The following is a 16,049-nucleotide window of genomic DNA, read 5'->3' as shown; positions in this document are numbered from 1 at the left end:
ATCACTCGATTTTTCTTTCAGCTTGATTAAGTCCATCTTGAGAAAAAAATATTATAAATGCACATTGTATGCCGACACACAATTAACATATCAAATCAAATATTGAAGTTTCGTTAATTTTACATCTTGGGCTTTCGTGCTCGCACCACGCTCCTGGCTTCACTTTTTGTTAACACTTTGAACTGTAGATGAGTACGTTTCCCTTTCCTGCACACTTCACATTGCAGTGGGGTCCCTAAGCTTAACCCTCTACTGCATGAATTATTTTTCGTTTCCGTTTGGTGAAGAAAATTCCAAGCTTTAATGTTCAACATACGCTCAGTGGTTTACATATACCAGCAATTCTTAACTGGGCCTAATAGCTTAACACTCGTATGTGATGTGAATTGCCATATTGGAATATATATACGATTTTAACATTCAAAGACCGAACATTACTGCCTACTGGCCATGGGTACGTATTGCAGGGCGCAAGTATACTTGCACGACCGTAGGTCGGTAATGTCTTTGAGGTTGAGCCAGAGGTACTCCTGAAGCCTGTGGTAATATGATGGGGAGGGCCCACGTAAAATAAACGGTGGTTGGTTCGCGTGGATGTTGACGGGGTGGAAGGAGTACCTTTGGCTGTAGGGCTGTTTTGTCTTATGTTATGTGTAAAAAAAACAAAGGCATCACTGGGATATGTGTTTAATTGACTGTACAGTTGAAGGTGTGCCGTAAAACTACCTCTGTCTATAATATTTATCCATTTACACAGGTGGAAAGTTATTTGTTGCCTAATGGCAACAGTATGCGGTAGAGGGTCTCATGAGCACAACAAAACAATGTGGATAAGAACCACACAAAATAAAAATCACATAAATGGCAAATATACACATTCAAAGAAACAAAAAGTCATATTTCCAGGGCTCACCAAGAAAAGCATGCTGCATTCACGCAACTGTCATTCACTCAAAGCCTCGATGGAAAATATAAGGAAACAAATAACACTTTAAGCAACACTTCCTATTCAAGGCAGGCTCCTGAAATAAATTACATGACATAATTACATACATAACTTTCAACACACAATTCAACGCTGGTTCCTGAAATAAATAACGTGGCACAGATGTTCCTCAGCGCGGTTATATCATGAAACAAAAACCAAACGAACGTCGCGATATAAAAATCTCCTCTACTGCAACAGGTAGTGACATGGACAAAAACCAATAAAATCATTACGAAGTATAGGCCGCTGAAATAAACTCCCCTCGGTAGACGCACATATCACCCTCGCCAACACACGGCCGAATGACTCAAAGCGGAGATTCACGTCTCCCAAAAATAATGCAGCAAACATCAAAACTACAGGGTCCAACCCTTTACACACGCTGCCCAACAGTCTACCCGAGGCAAGTCACACAATCAAGAAAAATACAGGCCTTTCAGATGAGGAACGCGTCCTCACTCGGAATCACACTAAATAATATCTCATGTCCTAAAGTTGCCGAATCTGGAAAACTACATAAAATGGCATCGTCTAACATACGCTCGCATGAAAAGAAACAAGACCGCGCTGGTCACAAATCAAAGCACTCGCGCTTAAAGTTAAACATGAATAATAAAGTGGCCAACTCTATAATAAATATGATAAACTGAAACTAAGAAATTTCCACATAGACAATCCATCAGGTCTGAACATTGGAAAGTTACTAAAATATCTCAATCTTACAACTCGAGAAACTCGCATTGATAATAATAATTATTATTATAATAATAATAAAATAATAATAATAGTAAAAAATTGACAGAAAATGCATTCTAATATTCGTAACTCGAAATACGAAACTGCGTTCGCGGAACTCGTGAATCAGTTGCTAATTTACAATCTTGATATACAAAATAGCCGTGAAGATGACGCTATTCGTGGATTCAAACTTCACCGTCTCACACACTCTCATTCACACATCATGCAATAAATCCCAGAAAACGTGACGGCATATCTTCGTACAATTTGAGTTCCCATTAATAATGCTTTAATCTAGTCCTTCTTGGCTTTAATTTGAATCCTTGTTTACATTTACATTTAAGCCCCGAGACGTACACTGCGTCTCAAACAACAAATCAAAAATATATTTGAGGCTAAAATAAGAAACTGACTCGTAAAAGAAGTGACACTAACCACTCAGCTAAATAAGAATAAAATGTAAGAAAGCAAGCTGCGACCTCATGCATACGGTCCACATCTATGTTACAATTATATTTACATTAACAAGCTTCCTATCATTTACTTTAAATAGGACGTAGTCCTTCCAAACAAACCAAATTTATTGTGATTAAATATCAAAACTAACCTATCCCCTTTTGCAACATTAAAACACATTCACACACATAATTACATTGAAAATTCTGTGCTCATCTATTTCCTTGATTTATCCTGTCAGCCTTTCAGGAAACAGCCGGCCCCCATCGGGTTTTAGCCAGCCATATCGATGATGATGCTCTCAGAAAAGACTTGGATTAGTCCTTTGGTCTCCATTCTGGCTTCAAAAAGTGATGTATTTTCCGTCGCTGCTTCTGGATCTCGTCTAAAACATCCCCTCGTTCACGATGCAGAAACTAGGTCAAGATTAAACCGGCCAGTTACTAGAATGCTACAGTCAGGGTAATTTCCACTGACCGTGAAACCAGTTCCTGTTCAGTTGCGAAACAACTTCTCTTATCTAATCCCGTAACTAGGTGAAATATTCCCCATTTAAAAGCTAGACTGGAAAATGTAAAGTTTATGCCCTCGGGAAACTATGGCTACTATGCATTCGAAATGATTAAAGGAAACTGTTCTCTCCCTCTGGAAATCGAAAGTTAAATGCCATTCTCCCAGTATTAGAACACTTGAATGGATTAAATGCAGACTGAGCGTCTTCCAACAAAATTTACAAGTCCGCACACGATCACTCGCGTAAGTGAAAACTTCTTCTCACGATGTTACCTGCACAGAATCTCGCCGAATAATAGGGTAGCTAATTGATGCGGTCATCGTATTTATTAATTCGTCTTCCAAGACGCCGTTGTATCCTCGATCGGGGCCATCACTTTCCTAGACCAATGCCTGGCCATATCGATTTCATTGGCTCAACACATCGCGTACCTGACGCTTACTTCAAACGTGTATTTGCAGCTCCTTTAGCCTCTCGCCGGGCCTCCGAAATATTGTCTGTTGGAGTTCTATTGTTTCCTTGTTCTGGATTGTGTACATCATGTCGAAATTCCTCCTTCTAAACTTAGCTGGCAATCAGACAAACCCGAGCCCCAAGCTCCCTGTAGAAATTGCAACATGTGCTGTTGAATGTAGATGTTCCGTGCCAGTTACTAGTACTTAATAAAAATGAAATATTCTCTGTACATTCAAATAAATGACTAATTAATTAAATGAGCACTTCAATAAGGGCTCAGTAGGGATTCATAATGTTGGGTGGGCAACAAATTGCAAAGGGTATTGTTATCCAGTGTAATGTGACATCTTCAGTCTCTACGTTTTTTGTGGAATTTGTATCGTTAAGTATACTAAGTCTGTGGCATAAACTTGATTAGGATCAGATGCTTTAACTCCTGTTCTCATTGATATCATGGCACTTAACAAGGCATATTTTCCTTCATTCTCAGGCCACCAGAGGATGTGTGGGAGAGGTTTGCAACATTCATTAACCTCCTTGAGCAGTTGTACATCCCCGGAAGTCTATTATTGGAGACCCCAGTCAAAGGTAAATTTAATTTATGATTGTTATCCTTTTAGGTTAGATTTCATTATGATCAATTCATATAGAAAATTGTTTCTACAGTATGTGCTGATTGCAAATTTTGGTTGAAGGTTGCGACTTGGTTAGACTTCCTGAGGACTCAACCTTATGCCATTTCAAGCCACTGTTTGGCAAAACGGAGGATGAAAACTTTTATGCGAAAGATGATGATATGGTAAGTGTTTAAAAGAAAAATTTTACTTAGCATATTTTTTAAACCCATTGTGCAACAGCCCTGAAGGGCCATGGCCTACCAAGTAACCGCGGCTCAGCCCGATTGCCTGCAGATTATGAGGTGTTGTTTGGTCAGACGACGAATCCTCCTGGCCATTATTCCTGGCTTTCTAGACCGGGGCCACTATCTCACCACCAGATAGCTCATCAGTTGTAATCACTAGGGCTGGGATGTTTAAGACTTAAAAATAGCCAAAATAAGCAAGTGGATATGACCTCTAATGTGACGAAATGACATAAAAATTACTAAATATGACCTGAAAATTATTAATCTAAATATGGCCATTCAAAATAAGTTATAAATTGAAATAGCAATTCCTTTGATATATATTTCTTAACTAAATTCTTTATTCTTACTTTCATATTAATTTTCTGAATATACACCTTTAGCAGTTATTCACAGCCTATTGTCCTTGATTCACTTATCAAACATTTGTGAAAAGATACCTATAAAGATTGTCAAATCACACAAAATTTAGAAGTCCATGTGATTGTTGTTCTGAAAGTTCAACACTTCTCACAATTTCAATACCTGCTCGAATGTCTAAGCTAGCAGCTTCTAAACAAGTAATTGTACTCAATATCGTTCCAAAGTTAGACTTAATATATGCCAGACTTTTTGACAATCTGTTGGAATTGCAAGCTGTCCACTTCATGGCCGTATCGATGAGTATAATCAAATTAATTTAAAAAGCCACCTTATCGATACTTTATTTTTTGCCTTAGGCAAAATTAAAAATACATTAGCACACTCAGAATATGTTTCGACCACTTAGTGGTCATCTTCAGCTGTATATAAATATCTTAGATGAAAACATTTGGACAGTAAGCACATTAAACCTAAAAACTATGTCTCATGGGATCCTAAAAACTATTGCTCTAGGTGCTTTAATGGAAGGGGGGGGGGGGGGGGAAAGGTTGGGGGTAAGGTAATATGTGTGAATGATACTTAAATTACAATTCACATCTACAATTGTGTTTAAAAAACTTGTATACTAAAATACTTATTTCAAATATTTAAAAATGTCTATGGTGAAACACTTTTGTAATAACACTATTGTCGCGGCCACCAAATTAGGCGGGTTAGGAAACTGCGCTGTCGTCAGATACGGGAACGGCGAAGCGACAGAAGGCCGAGAGTCGCTTACCTCCGAGCACGGATTGGCAACGCTGATCGTGCAGTGCTGTCTAGTTGAAGCCCATCCGCTCCAGGCCACCTTGACCCGAGTCATTCCCTGTCATGCAGCTGTTGAGCTCGCACCATAAGTGCGTAGATGGATAGTAAATGTGAATTGATTTGGGCTCAAGTCGAGAGAGAAGTGGCACAGAGGAACAAGGCATTCAAAATAAAGGACGTAGAAAAACTCACGTCAGAAGCCATTGACCGTATGACTGCTGCAGATTGGGAAAAGTGCTTCAATCGCGCGAAAAATCTTCAAACAGACGATTGGGGCAAGGAAATAATAAGGGACGAAAGAATGGAGCCATTCATCATCAGTGTACATGACGACTCGACAGATAGTGAGATGAGTGATGACAGTGACTAAGAAATCTTAGACTGCCTTGAATCTAGAAACCGATTTTTAATTCATTGTAAATTAATGTAAACCTATTCTTTAAAGTAGTTCTTTTTCTACTTTACTCAGTACAATATACAGTATTCAGATACTTAAAAGTTATAATGTAATAAAACTGATACAGATTAATGTATAATCCGAAAGTATTTACGGCGTTCTGCAGCCTGTGCTGGCGCGCGCGCCCCGAACTGCCTCACCTAGCGACATTTACATGATCGCTTTCCGGGCTATTTTTCAGGAAAATTACAAGACTCACGGAAATATGTTTCACATAACAAATATACGTCAGGCGATTTTTTACATTTTTCCCGCAGACAAAATTTAATTGGCTGAAGGAATAAAAACTTGGCCGCTTACTGAAATTTTCAATACATGATTCTACGGATTTAAATTTACTGGTTCAAGATTTTATTTTTAATAATTATTTAAAGTGGTTTATATGGAAAAATAGTTATACCACTGAAATCAGCAGTCTTTTCTGAAGCTTGTAGTATTATTTGTTTTGAAACATTGTATGAAGTAACATCAGGAGCTTGAGAGAGAACAAATTGCCTCGCGCTCTGAAATTATGTGTTCAGTTAGATATTTCTTCGCCAGTTGCTACATAATCTTGGCAACAGCGTAATTTCTCTGACCCGCCTAATTTGGTGGCCGCGACAGTAGGTGGCATGAATAAAAAGTCAGTGTTTGTAACAATCTTCAGGCATTTGTGAGAAGTATACTTAATTAAAATTTGTGTCTACAATGATGTTAAAAATCCTTGTTTATTAATAAACATGTTTGAAAATATCTTAAAGCGTCTATGGTGAGGCACTTTTTTTAAAAAACACTTGTACTTAAATAAAAGTCTATGTGCAGTGTATACCAGTCTTCAGGTATTTGTTGTTTATAATTTGTGTTGAATATCTTCCTTAATTGTTGCTCTTTTGGTTATGGTAAAAGGCCGTGTTGACTGTTTGACTTCCGAAAATTGCTTTTTAGATTGTGGTAAAAGGATGTATTGACCGTTTGACTTGCTAAAGTCATATGGTAGTTTCTTTGTTATATAAAATGGCGGTCTTCTGATTAGAGTAGGTTGCCTCACGATCTTATCTGGGAAAATGTTTATTCCGCGCTGCCTTGGGGATCTGTCTTTGTGCACGACCTAGTGTAGTAGCTACTACATTTTCCCAGATAAGATCATGAGGCAAGCTACCCTAATCAGAAGACCACCATTTTATATAACAAAGAAACTACCATATGACTTTAGCAAGTCAAACGGTCAACACATCCTTTTTCCACTATCTAAAGAGCAATTTTTGGAAGTCACACAGTCAACACGGCCTTTTACCATAACCAAAAGAGCAACAATTAAGGAAGATATTCAATACAAATTATAAACAACAAATACCTGAAGACTGGTATACACTGCACATAGACTTTTATTCAAGTACAAGTGTTTTTTTTTTTTTAAAGTGCCTCACCATAGACACTTTAAAATATGTTCAAATATGTTTATTAATAAACAAGGTTTTTAAACATCATTGTAGACACAAATTTTAATTAAGTATACTTCTCACAAATGCCTGAAGATTGTTACAAACACTGACGTTTTATTCATGCCACCTAGTGTTATTACAAAAGTGTTTCACCATAGACGTTTTTAAATATTTTAAATAAGTATGTATAGTATAAAAGTTTTTTAAACACAATTGTAGATGTGAATTGTAATTTAAGTATCATTCACACATATTACCTTACCCCCAACCTCCCCCTCCCCCTCTCCTTCCATTAAAGCACCTAGAGCAATAGTTTTTAGGATCCCATGGGACATAGTTTTAAGGTTTAATGTGCTTACTGTCCAAATGTTTTCATCTAAGATATTTATATACAGCTGAAGATGACCACTAAGTGGTCAAAATATGTTCTGTATGTGCTAATATATTTTTAATTTTGCCCAAGGCAAAAAATAAAGTATCGATTAGGTGGCTTGTAAATTAATTTGATTAATCTGTTGGAAATCAATTCCTGCGCAATCTTGATGCAAAAAGCAAACTCATGTCCTCATTCCCAGGTGGTGCAGCTCTTTTCAGGCACATCCTCATTAGAGGTGAGCTATATGTACCACTTTAACTACATACCAGCCCTCCTGCCATTCTGCCTGCATTTCACTTTAAACTGGCCTCATCACTTTAATTCGCTGTAATTTGCTAAAACAAAATCACTGATTTCGTAACCAGAATCATATGATTCTTTAAGATATCTCAAAATTGCTTCAAAATATTTTTTGTCGCGTTTATCGTTAAAGCGAAAAAATCATGCCTCTAAGTATATGATATTAGTGAACTGTATAAAGGTTCTCATCACAATCTTGGCAGGCCTGTAGATTGTTTTCTGTGGTTTCTCATTTCCACTCCAGACAAATGCTGAGGCTGTACCTTAATTAAGGCCATGGTCACTTCTATCCCACTTCTAGTCCTTCCTATCTCATTGTCACTATAAGACCTGTCTCTTGTACTATAAAATAAGTAGTGATGAAGGTAAATAGAATTATGGAAATACTTCTCTACTGAGTCATAATTTTCCTAATAAGCATGGCTTCATTTTAATGAATTAATTATGAATGTATCTTAAGGTATATTCTATGATGCTACTGGCAGATCCACAGCTGAATGTTTCCACTCTGGGCTCAAGCTATCGAATCTAGTCCCCTCGTATCTTCACGCACCCTGTACATTTGCATACATTTACTGGGATAGTAGGCTACTTTATACTGTTTGTGGATTCGTATCTTAATCCAAGGTAAAGTTAATTACAGTTTAAGTGCTGTTACTCACACCACAATAACACAAATTATCCGAATGATTCTCTGTTCATGATACAGATCGGACACATTGAAATGAATGGCCTTAAAATGAGTCAATGACAATCAAGAGTGTATTTTCGGTGGGCTAGTGTTTATGTGGTTCAAAGGTAAAGGGACAGAATTCACAATGTTTTAAAAGTAAATGGATTTATTATTACAAAGCTGAATGTTTATCACTCTTGGCAATATTGAGTGTCATTTAGTGTACCCAGTTCTCAGTGTACCCAGTTCTCATCTTAGAAGAACAAACTGCAGCTGTCATTACTGGCCATTATTGTTCAAAATAAGTAAACGGAGTCTTAATAAGAACTAAATTTTGAATGTATCTATATTTTACAATTTGTATTTTTAAGGGAAATAAAAATTTCAAATCAATTTTAGAATGAATCTTTAGCTTCCAGATTTAATTATTTTTTAAATATATTTTTGTTTGTGTTGTGGGTTACTGTAGTCGTGAACCATGGGCAATGGCTGAGTGACCTAGTATGTGGTCCTGAGATTCAGGATACCTGTCACTGTAGAATGGGAGTGGGCATCTCCGACATATTCCGAGTCATGGCCCCCATCGTGCTCAGGCGGCTAGAATGGTACAATTCACCAGCGGTCCTTAACCTGCTAGAGGAAAGTTCTCCTCTCTGGGACTATTATGTAAGTAAGGGTAGCATCCTGCTTCACAGAATTTACTCCTAGCAGGCTTAGAATGTTTTAAGCAAGCCACGACCCTATGGGATGGATGGATTCCTACTCCTATTTGACAGGTAAGGGACTCCTTGGAAACAGCTTGGTGAACGATATGGAATTTGATGGGGAGCTATCGGTATTAATGAGGCTTATGGAAGAAAGTAGAACTGGCCGAGTCAGCAAAGAGGATTTATTATTATTTATAAATTTCATTTTCCGTATTGATGGATTCAATGTATAGACAAGAAATGTGTTTTTCCACCAATCAGTACTTAATTTATTGTAAATAGATTACACTAGTACCGGTTTCAGCCCTTAACGGCCATCCTCAGCTAGTACATGATTAGGTTCCAGCCATTAGACAAAATCACAAGTTGTTATGTTAGACATCTGGATGTCTAATGGGGGATGGAAATGCAATATACAGTAGCATGAAGTTAAAATATCTGTGGTCAAAGGTAAAAAGTTACAGTAAGTTAGAACATGAGTATACAGAACACATTAAAACATATGGGCCACAATATAAAACACTTAAATAGTTTTAACACATTAAAATTTAGTATGTATAGGTTAGACATTAAAATTTAAGTTCATGTTGCTTAGATTCCATTCTTTTATCTTATGTGTGGTTCCTTTGCTTCTATGTCATGTTGGTTTAGCTGTGTGAGGTAATCTTCAAGAATGTTCTGAGGCTGATATGTGTCATATTGGTATGGACCTTTGTCATGAAAAAAATGTTTGTGTTATATAATCCATCTGTGATGTACTCCAGTAAATTTTTAATATAATAAACTGCAGGTCTTGAGTTTGAATTTAGGAGCTGTTGGTGGCGACACCTCTCTCGTCTATGTTCGTTTGTGGTTGTAGTCTGTAAAGATAAGCTAATATAAGTATAGTGTGTGTATGAAGGAATGCCTGGTGTGTATATGGAAAGAGTACTTACTATTGTTGTTGTGGAGGTCTTGTACCAATATGTCTGAAGGCTTGCTGTGTTCTACTATGAGTGCGTCTGGGGCTCATATTAGCTGTGGAGGGGAAGAAGAAGTGACTATTGGGGAAGTAGGGGCGGGGTCGGGCTTGTGATTCGTTGGTTTGTTAGAGCATGTGTTTACTATTTTGAGGTAATTATTCTTTAACGCCAGAATGGCTTTATCAAAAATGATGCTCGTTTTCTCTGTAATATTGTTAATGTTATGATTGGGATTAGCGTATTGGTCCAAAGAAATATAGAAATCTTCGGTTATGTTGAGCAGGGGGCTCTTAGAGTTTATGTTTAGTATCGTCATATCGTTATTGATGTCTGTAAAACTATGCTTAGATTCTTCTACATGTTGGTCTATTGATGAGAAATGGTTATGTTTTACTGCATTTATATGTTCATTAAGTTATAGCAGATGGTGAAGTTTCTGCCTGTACGTCCAATATAACTTGTGTAATCTATTTACAATAAATTAAGTATTGATTGGTGGAAAAACACATTTCTTGTCTATACATCAGCAAAGAGGATGCGTCTGGATGTGTCAGAAGTTGATGATGTTCAGGTAAGGGGAAGTAACGTGGAAGAAATAGGAGATTATAAAGTTTACTAGATAGGTATTAATAAAGGGAAGAGCAGAGTGTGGTGTAGGACTGTCCATCAGGAATACTATCGCATGCAACACAGTTTCTGCTAACATTTAAATGAGCGAATGATGTGGGTAGATTTGGCAGTTGGAGGGATTAGGACAAGAATTGTCTCAGTGTATTCACCATGTGAGGGTGCAGATAAGGATGAAGTTGACAAGTTTTATAAAGCATTGATTGACATAATGGTAACGATCAACAGCAAGCATAGCATAGTGACAATAGGCAATTTCAGTGCAAGAGTTGGAAATAGAACTGAAGGATACAAAAAGGTGGTTGGTAAATGTGAGGAAGATGTGGAATCTAATAGGAATGCGAAGCGTTTGCTGGACATCTGTGCTAGTTAGCAGTTATCAGAAAATTCTTCAAGCATAAGACTATTCACCATTACACATGGGAGGGTAGGAGCACCAAATCCATACAATAGACTATATCTTAACCATCTTTGAATTCCGGAAATCTATTAGGAATATGCCGGTTCTTCGGGGATTTTTCAATGATATGGACCACTATCTGATCTGTTGTGAACTAAATATCTCTAGGCTTAGGATAGAGAAAGTGAAATCTGTCTGCAAATGAATATGAGTAGTAAATCTCCAGGACGAGGAAATTAGACAGATCACATGGGTATGATAGCAAAAAGTTTCAGCCATAGGACAGTAAGTAGGTTCAGGTTATAGAAAGAGAATGGGTGGCGCACAGGGATGGTGTAGTAGAAACAGTAAGGTAAGGTCTAAGAACAACAGTGTGTAAAGATGGGTAAAAGTGAACATCATATTGGAATGACGAATTGAGGGCAGCTTGTATGCTTAAAAGGAAGACATATCAGAAATGGCTCCAGACAAGGACTGATACAGACAGAGAATTGTATGTAGATGAAAGAAACAGAGCAAAAAAGAAATTTATTGAATCCAAGAAAATTTTGGTAATAACCTGGAAAAGTTAGGTAGAATACCTGGGTAACCTTTCTGGACAGTAATAAAGAATCTAGGAAAGGGAGGGGGAAAGCGAATTTAATAGTATTTGTGGTAAAACAGGTGAAATCCTAATAGATCCCCGGGGAATTACCATACAGGTGGAAGTAATATTTTGAAAATCATCTCAACATAAAAGGAAATCTTCCTGGTGACGTCTCGAACAACCGAGCTCATGAGGGGGACAAAGATATTGGTGAAATTACGCTTGAAGAAGTGGAAGGGATGTAAATAAACTCCATTGCCATATAGCAGCAGGATAGCAGTTACCCGCAGCATCGCTTACATGGATTTCATAATTCGATAACAGCAATCGTTCCTAGGTACTGTACTAAGACATTATCTGAAAATCCCTAAAGTATAAAACCTCACCGAAAAATCACGTTTCATTTACTCCAGAAACTCTTTGTATATCACGTTCGTGGTATTGCGTTTTGGGGCTAAGATGACCATGCGGCATTGAACTGTACACTTGTGAAGCAGTCTTCTATCGAGTAGAAAACAAAAAACAAAACAAATATACATGTTTCCCTGTTTCTAAAGGAGATTCCAAATACTTATTTCCACCTCTGTAACATCTTCAGTTTTTGAGATACATACCTGCACCGCTTTCCACTAAACTACTTCTAAGTAGTAAGGTTAATGAAGGAGCTAATAATCAGAAGCTGATATTGTTTAAACGAGGAAACGCCATATCAGGGGCTCCAAGTATAAATGGAACTAATCAATTTCTGAACCCCCGTATAAGTTTGCCCATTAAAAAGAATTCACCCTCTTTATCAGTCCTTCCCCTACCCCTACCAAAGTGGATTTTCCGAAAACAGAAAATACTTTTTTTTTTGTATTTTTGACGGATGTTCCAAATACTAATTTGCACGTCTCTTAACATGTCCGGTTTTTGAGATATAAGTATCCTCATAAAAAATAATTGAAGACTATATCTACAGTATATCTCAGAAACGTAAAATGTTACAGATGTAAAAAATTGGTATTTGGAATCACCTGTAAAAGTAAAGATACATAGGTGATTTGTTTCTTTCTGTTTACCACACTTTTAGATTTGTGCAACGAGGGGGAAATAGACCAGCACTGATTACTCTGTCTGCAAACACTTCCAAGATTGTAAGGAGGAAATCATCTACTGTATGAGCAGGGCTGAATCTTGTTGAAATCACCCATGCAATTTTTCTTCTTCCGTTAACTTATAGAAGAACGGCATCAAAATGTCATCTTGGTACCTCTCTGCATTTACTGTCGCCTCAAAACAAATAGGCCCAGTTATTCATCTTGCACTAACAGCACACCGAACACCAATCTTCCTATCATAATGAGAGACTTCATAAACACCATTAGCAAGAGTTATGACTGTTCACACGACCATTAACCCTTCAAGCCGGTATTAAAAGTTGGCCAAGTTTTACCCTACAGCGGAAGTAAATTTTAGAAAAATATCACAATTTTACATGCTGTTACAAACATTGCTATAACTTATAAACGATTTGTCTGATTTTGTTCAAAAGAAGTGGATACCCAGCTCATATATGCAGATGTTGTATCTACATACAAAAAAGTGGCATGTAAAGTAAAAAAATGCCGAATTACCTTCTTGTTGGAATAAAATTTGAACCAACAGGTGTCCATGACCACTCGGGTGAGCATTCACTTACATTACCATCATTATATACATCACATGTAATTTCCTGCTGTGCAGAATCATTGTCATGAACACTTTCATTATCACTCTGATTATTCTCATCATTACTTTCACCTAATATGGTATGCGTTGGAGAGCTGCATTAGATAAATACAGACCATGTGAGGATGCTGCCATGTTGTTTACAACGATCAACACATATGAAACAAATTCTTTTTACACCAACACAATGCCGCGTTACGGTAGAAGATACTCCCCTGCATAGAATGATACCCTATGTTGTGAGCTGTGCTAAAATTTTGCGTTGACAACCAACAGATGGCACGCAGATGTACATCTAAATCATCGCTAGCCTAGTCCGTACACGTATACGTCAAACCGCTCCTGGTTTATGTTTTGTAGGTCCGTACACGTATACGTCGAACCGGCGTGTGCGGTTAAGATGAAACCAGGCCTCATCCGAAAAGAAAACAATTTGTGGATTGAATAAATGATCATTCTATGATGCAAGATACCACTCACAATATCTAACTCTTGTGGCTGGATCAGCAGGTTTTAAACAATGGGCCCGTGTAAACCTGTATGGTTTGATTTGTAACAGCTTTGTAGCTCTGTTTGCAGAAGAAACCAAAACCTCTAATTATGTGAGTGATTTATTCGTGAACCATTCAAGATTCACACCAGTGTCATCTAGCTTTTCCTTTGTTAAAACTGTTCTTGTGTGCGTGTGTTTTTTATTGAGAAGTGAGCCATTAGTTTCAAATTTATGTACAATTACATGATATTCTTGTAGATATAATAAAGAAAGAATATCTTTGGTATACCAACATGGATAAGTTCTTTTCTTATAAAACTTTTTCTTTGGAACACCAAAATAATTATTCTGTAGAAAGAAGTAAGTACATCATTTGGATCCCTGAAGTTGTCTAATTCCTTCCACGATTCTACTTGTAGTTGAATATACAGTTTATAAAATTTAGCCTTACGAAAATTGTAACTTTCAACCACTTGAGCTTTAATGGAGGAATTGGTTTATTTAATAGATAATTCAACTGACAGAGCAGGATGGTAAGAGTCTTCAGGTATTAAAGGAAGAGATTCTCTGGTTACATTTGTGATACTGGCGAAACTTGTTAAAATTAAGTCAAGAGTTTTATTGTATTAGTTCTGCATGGAATTAACTGATTCTATTTTATGTAATTGTAAAATATTTGAAAGGTATTTATAACTAGGCCCTCCCTAGCAACAGATCAAAATTTGCACCATTTATTAAAAGAAGATTAACGTCACCTAAAATCAATGTTTGTCTATTGTATGTTATCAAATCTATCATAAAATTCTTCATACAGCTCCATACAAGAATCTGGTGAAAGGCATACTGCCAGTATAATTTACTTATTTTGCATTAATATAATTTCTACGCACCCTGATTCCAAATTGGTGTTAATGGCGACAATATCTTTTGAAACAGCAATTAGACCCCCACCTCCCCTTTTATTGTTTATTTTTTTGGTCCCGCCAGAAGACATTGTATCTATTGCAAATTACTTCCTCATTGAAAACACCACTGTGAAGCCGAATCTGAGTTAACACCAGAATATCACATTCAATTGCAAGAGAACTCATGTATATTTCAGTCATTTTTGTGTTTAACTCACTAACATTCTGATAATGAAAATACACAGCCTGTTTCCAGTCATTCAACCAAGTCAGGAATGGAATGAATGAAGCCCCCATCTAGCAGCGAGGATAGGAATTGTGCCAGCTGCCGAAGCCTGTCGCACTCCTCTGGGGCAGTGATTAATGAATGACATATGGAATGAAATGACATTGGAGAGTGTTGCTGGAATGAAAGATGACAGGGAAAACCAGAGTACCCAAAGAAAAACCTGTCCCGCCTCCACTTTGTTCAGCACAAATCTCACATAGAATGACCAGGATTTGAACCACGAAACCCAGGGTTGAGAGGCCAGCGTGCTGCCGCCTGAGCCGTGGTGGCTCTAACATTCTGATAATATATAAATAAACTAGCCTTAATTTTGTTCATTAGAGCATCTGTACCATCAGATCTTTAACATCTCCTACGTCCTCAAGTTGTATACATATCTTTCATTATCAAAATATTCCCTTTCATAATCAGAAGAATTTAGACCTCTCATATTCCGATAGTATAATGAAATTGTGTTCTCTGAAGACATCTATTTTACATAAGGGAATTTACATCATCCAGTGTTCTTAGTGTGTAAATATAATTATCAGACTCCTGTTTTCTTAGGCAAATACTAGAACTAGTATAGTCTACCCACAGATAGGTGTATTTCTTCTCAGCCTTAACTTTCCTTGTACAAGCAAATATAATTTTCCCATTTCTGGAGAGACTTTGGTTATAAATGGGTGAGGGAGTACTGAAACCAATGTCGGTTCTGCTTAGGTTTCTTTTCACTTTACGTTTCTGAAGAAATTGGTGTTTTATCATTGTGTCTCACAAACTTAACGATGATTCCTCTGCTTGACTGGCATGGGTTTTTCTTCAAACGATGACAAATATCAATAATTTCATTGGTGATGTAATGGTGTATGGCTTTTAGTGCCGGGAGTGTACGAGGACGACTCGCCAGGTGCCCTTAGGTGACCTGCGCGTCATGATGAGGATGAAATGATGATGAAGACATCACATACACCCAG

The 16,049-nt window shown here is 37.3% G+C and overlaps 1 protein-coding gene across 1 annotated transcript in view; it reads left to right on the top strand.

Annotated features, from left to right (window-relative positions):
- The window catches only part of LOC136864483 (telomerase-binding protein EST1A), a 616,383-nt gene that overhangs the window by 464,877 nt on the left and 135,457 nt on the right, over nt 1–16,049 (top strand). Inside the window, exons 19-20 of the mRNA XM_067141513.2 lie at nt 3,643–3,740; nt 3,848–3,951. Coding sequence (XP_066997614.2) covers nt 3,643–3,740; nt 3,848–3,951 — 202 coding nt within the window. The remainder of the gene's footprint in view (nt 1–3,642; nt 3,741–3,847; nt 3,952–16,049) is intronic.

Source organism: Anabrus simplex, chromosome 2 (genome assembly GCF_040414725.1).
Source record: "Anabrus simplex isolate iqAnaSimp1 chromosome 2, ASM4041472v1, whole genome shotgun sequence".
NCBI classification, from domain to species: domain Eukaryota; kingdom Metazoa; phylum Arthropoda; class Insecta; order Orthoptera; family Tettigoniidae; genus Anabrus; species Anabrus simplex.
This window is presented reverse-complemented; position numbering and strand designations above follow the sequence as displayed.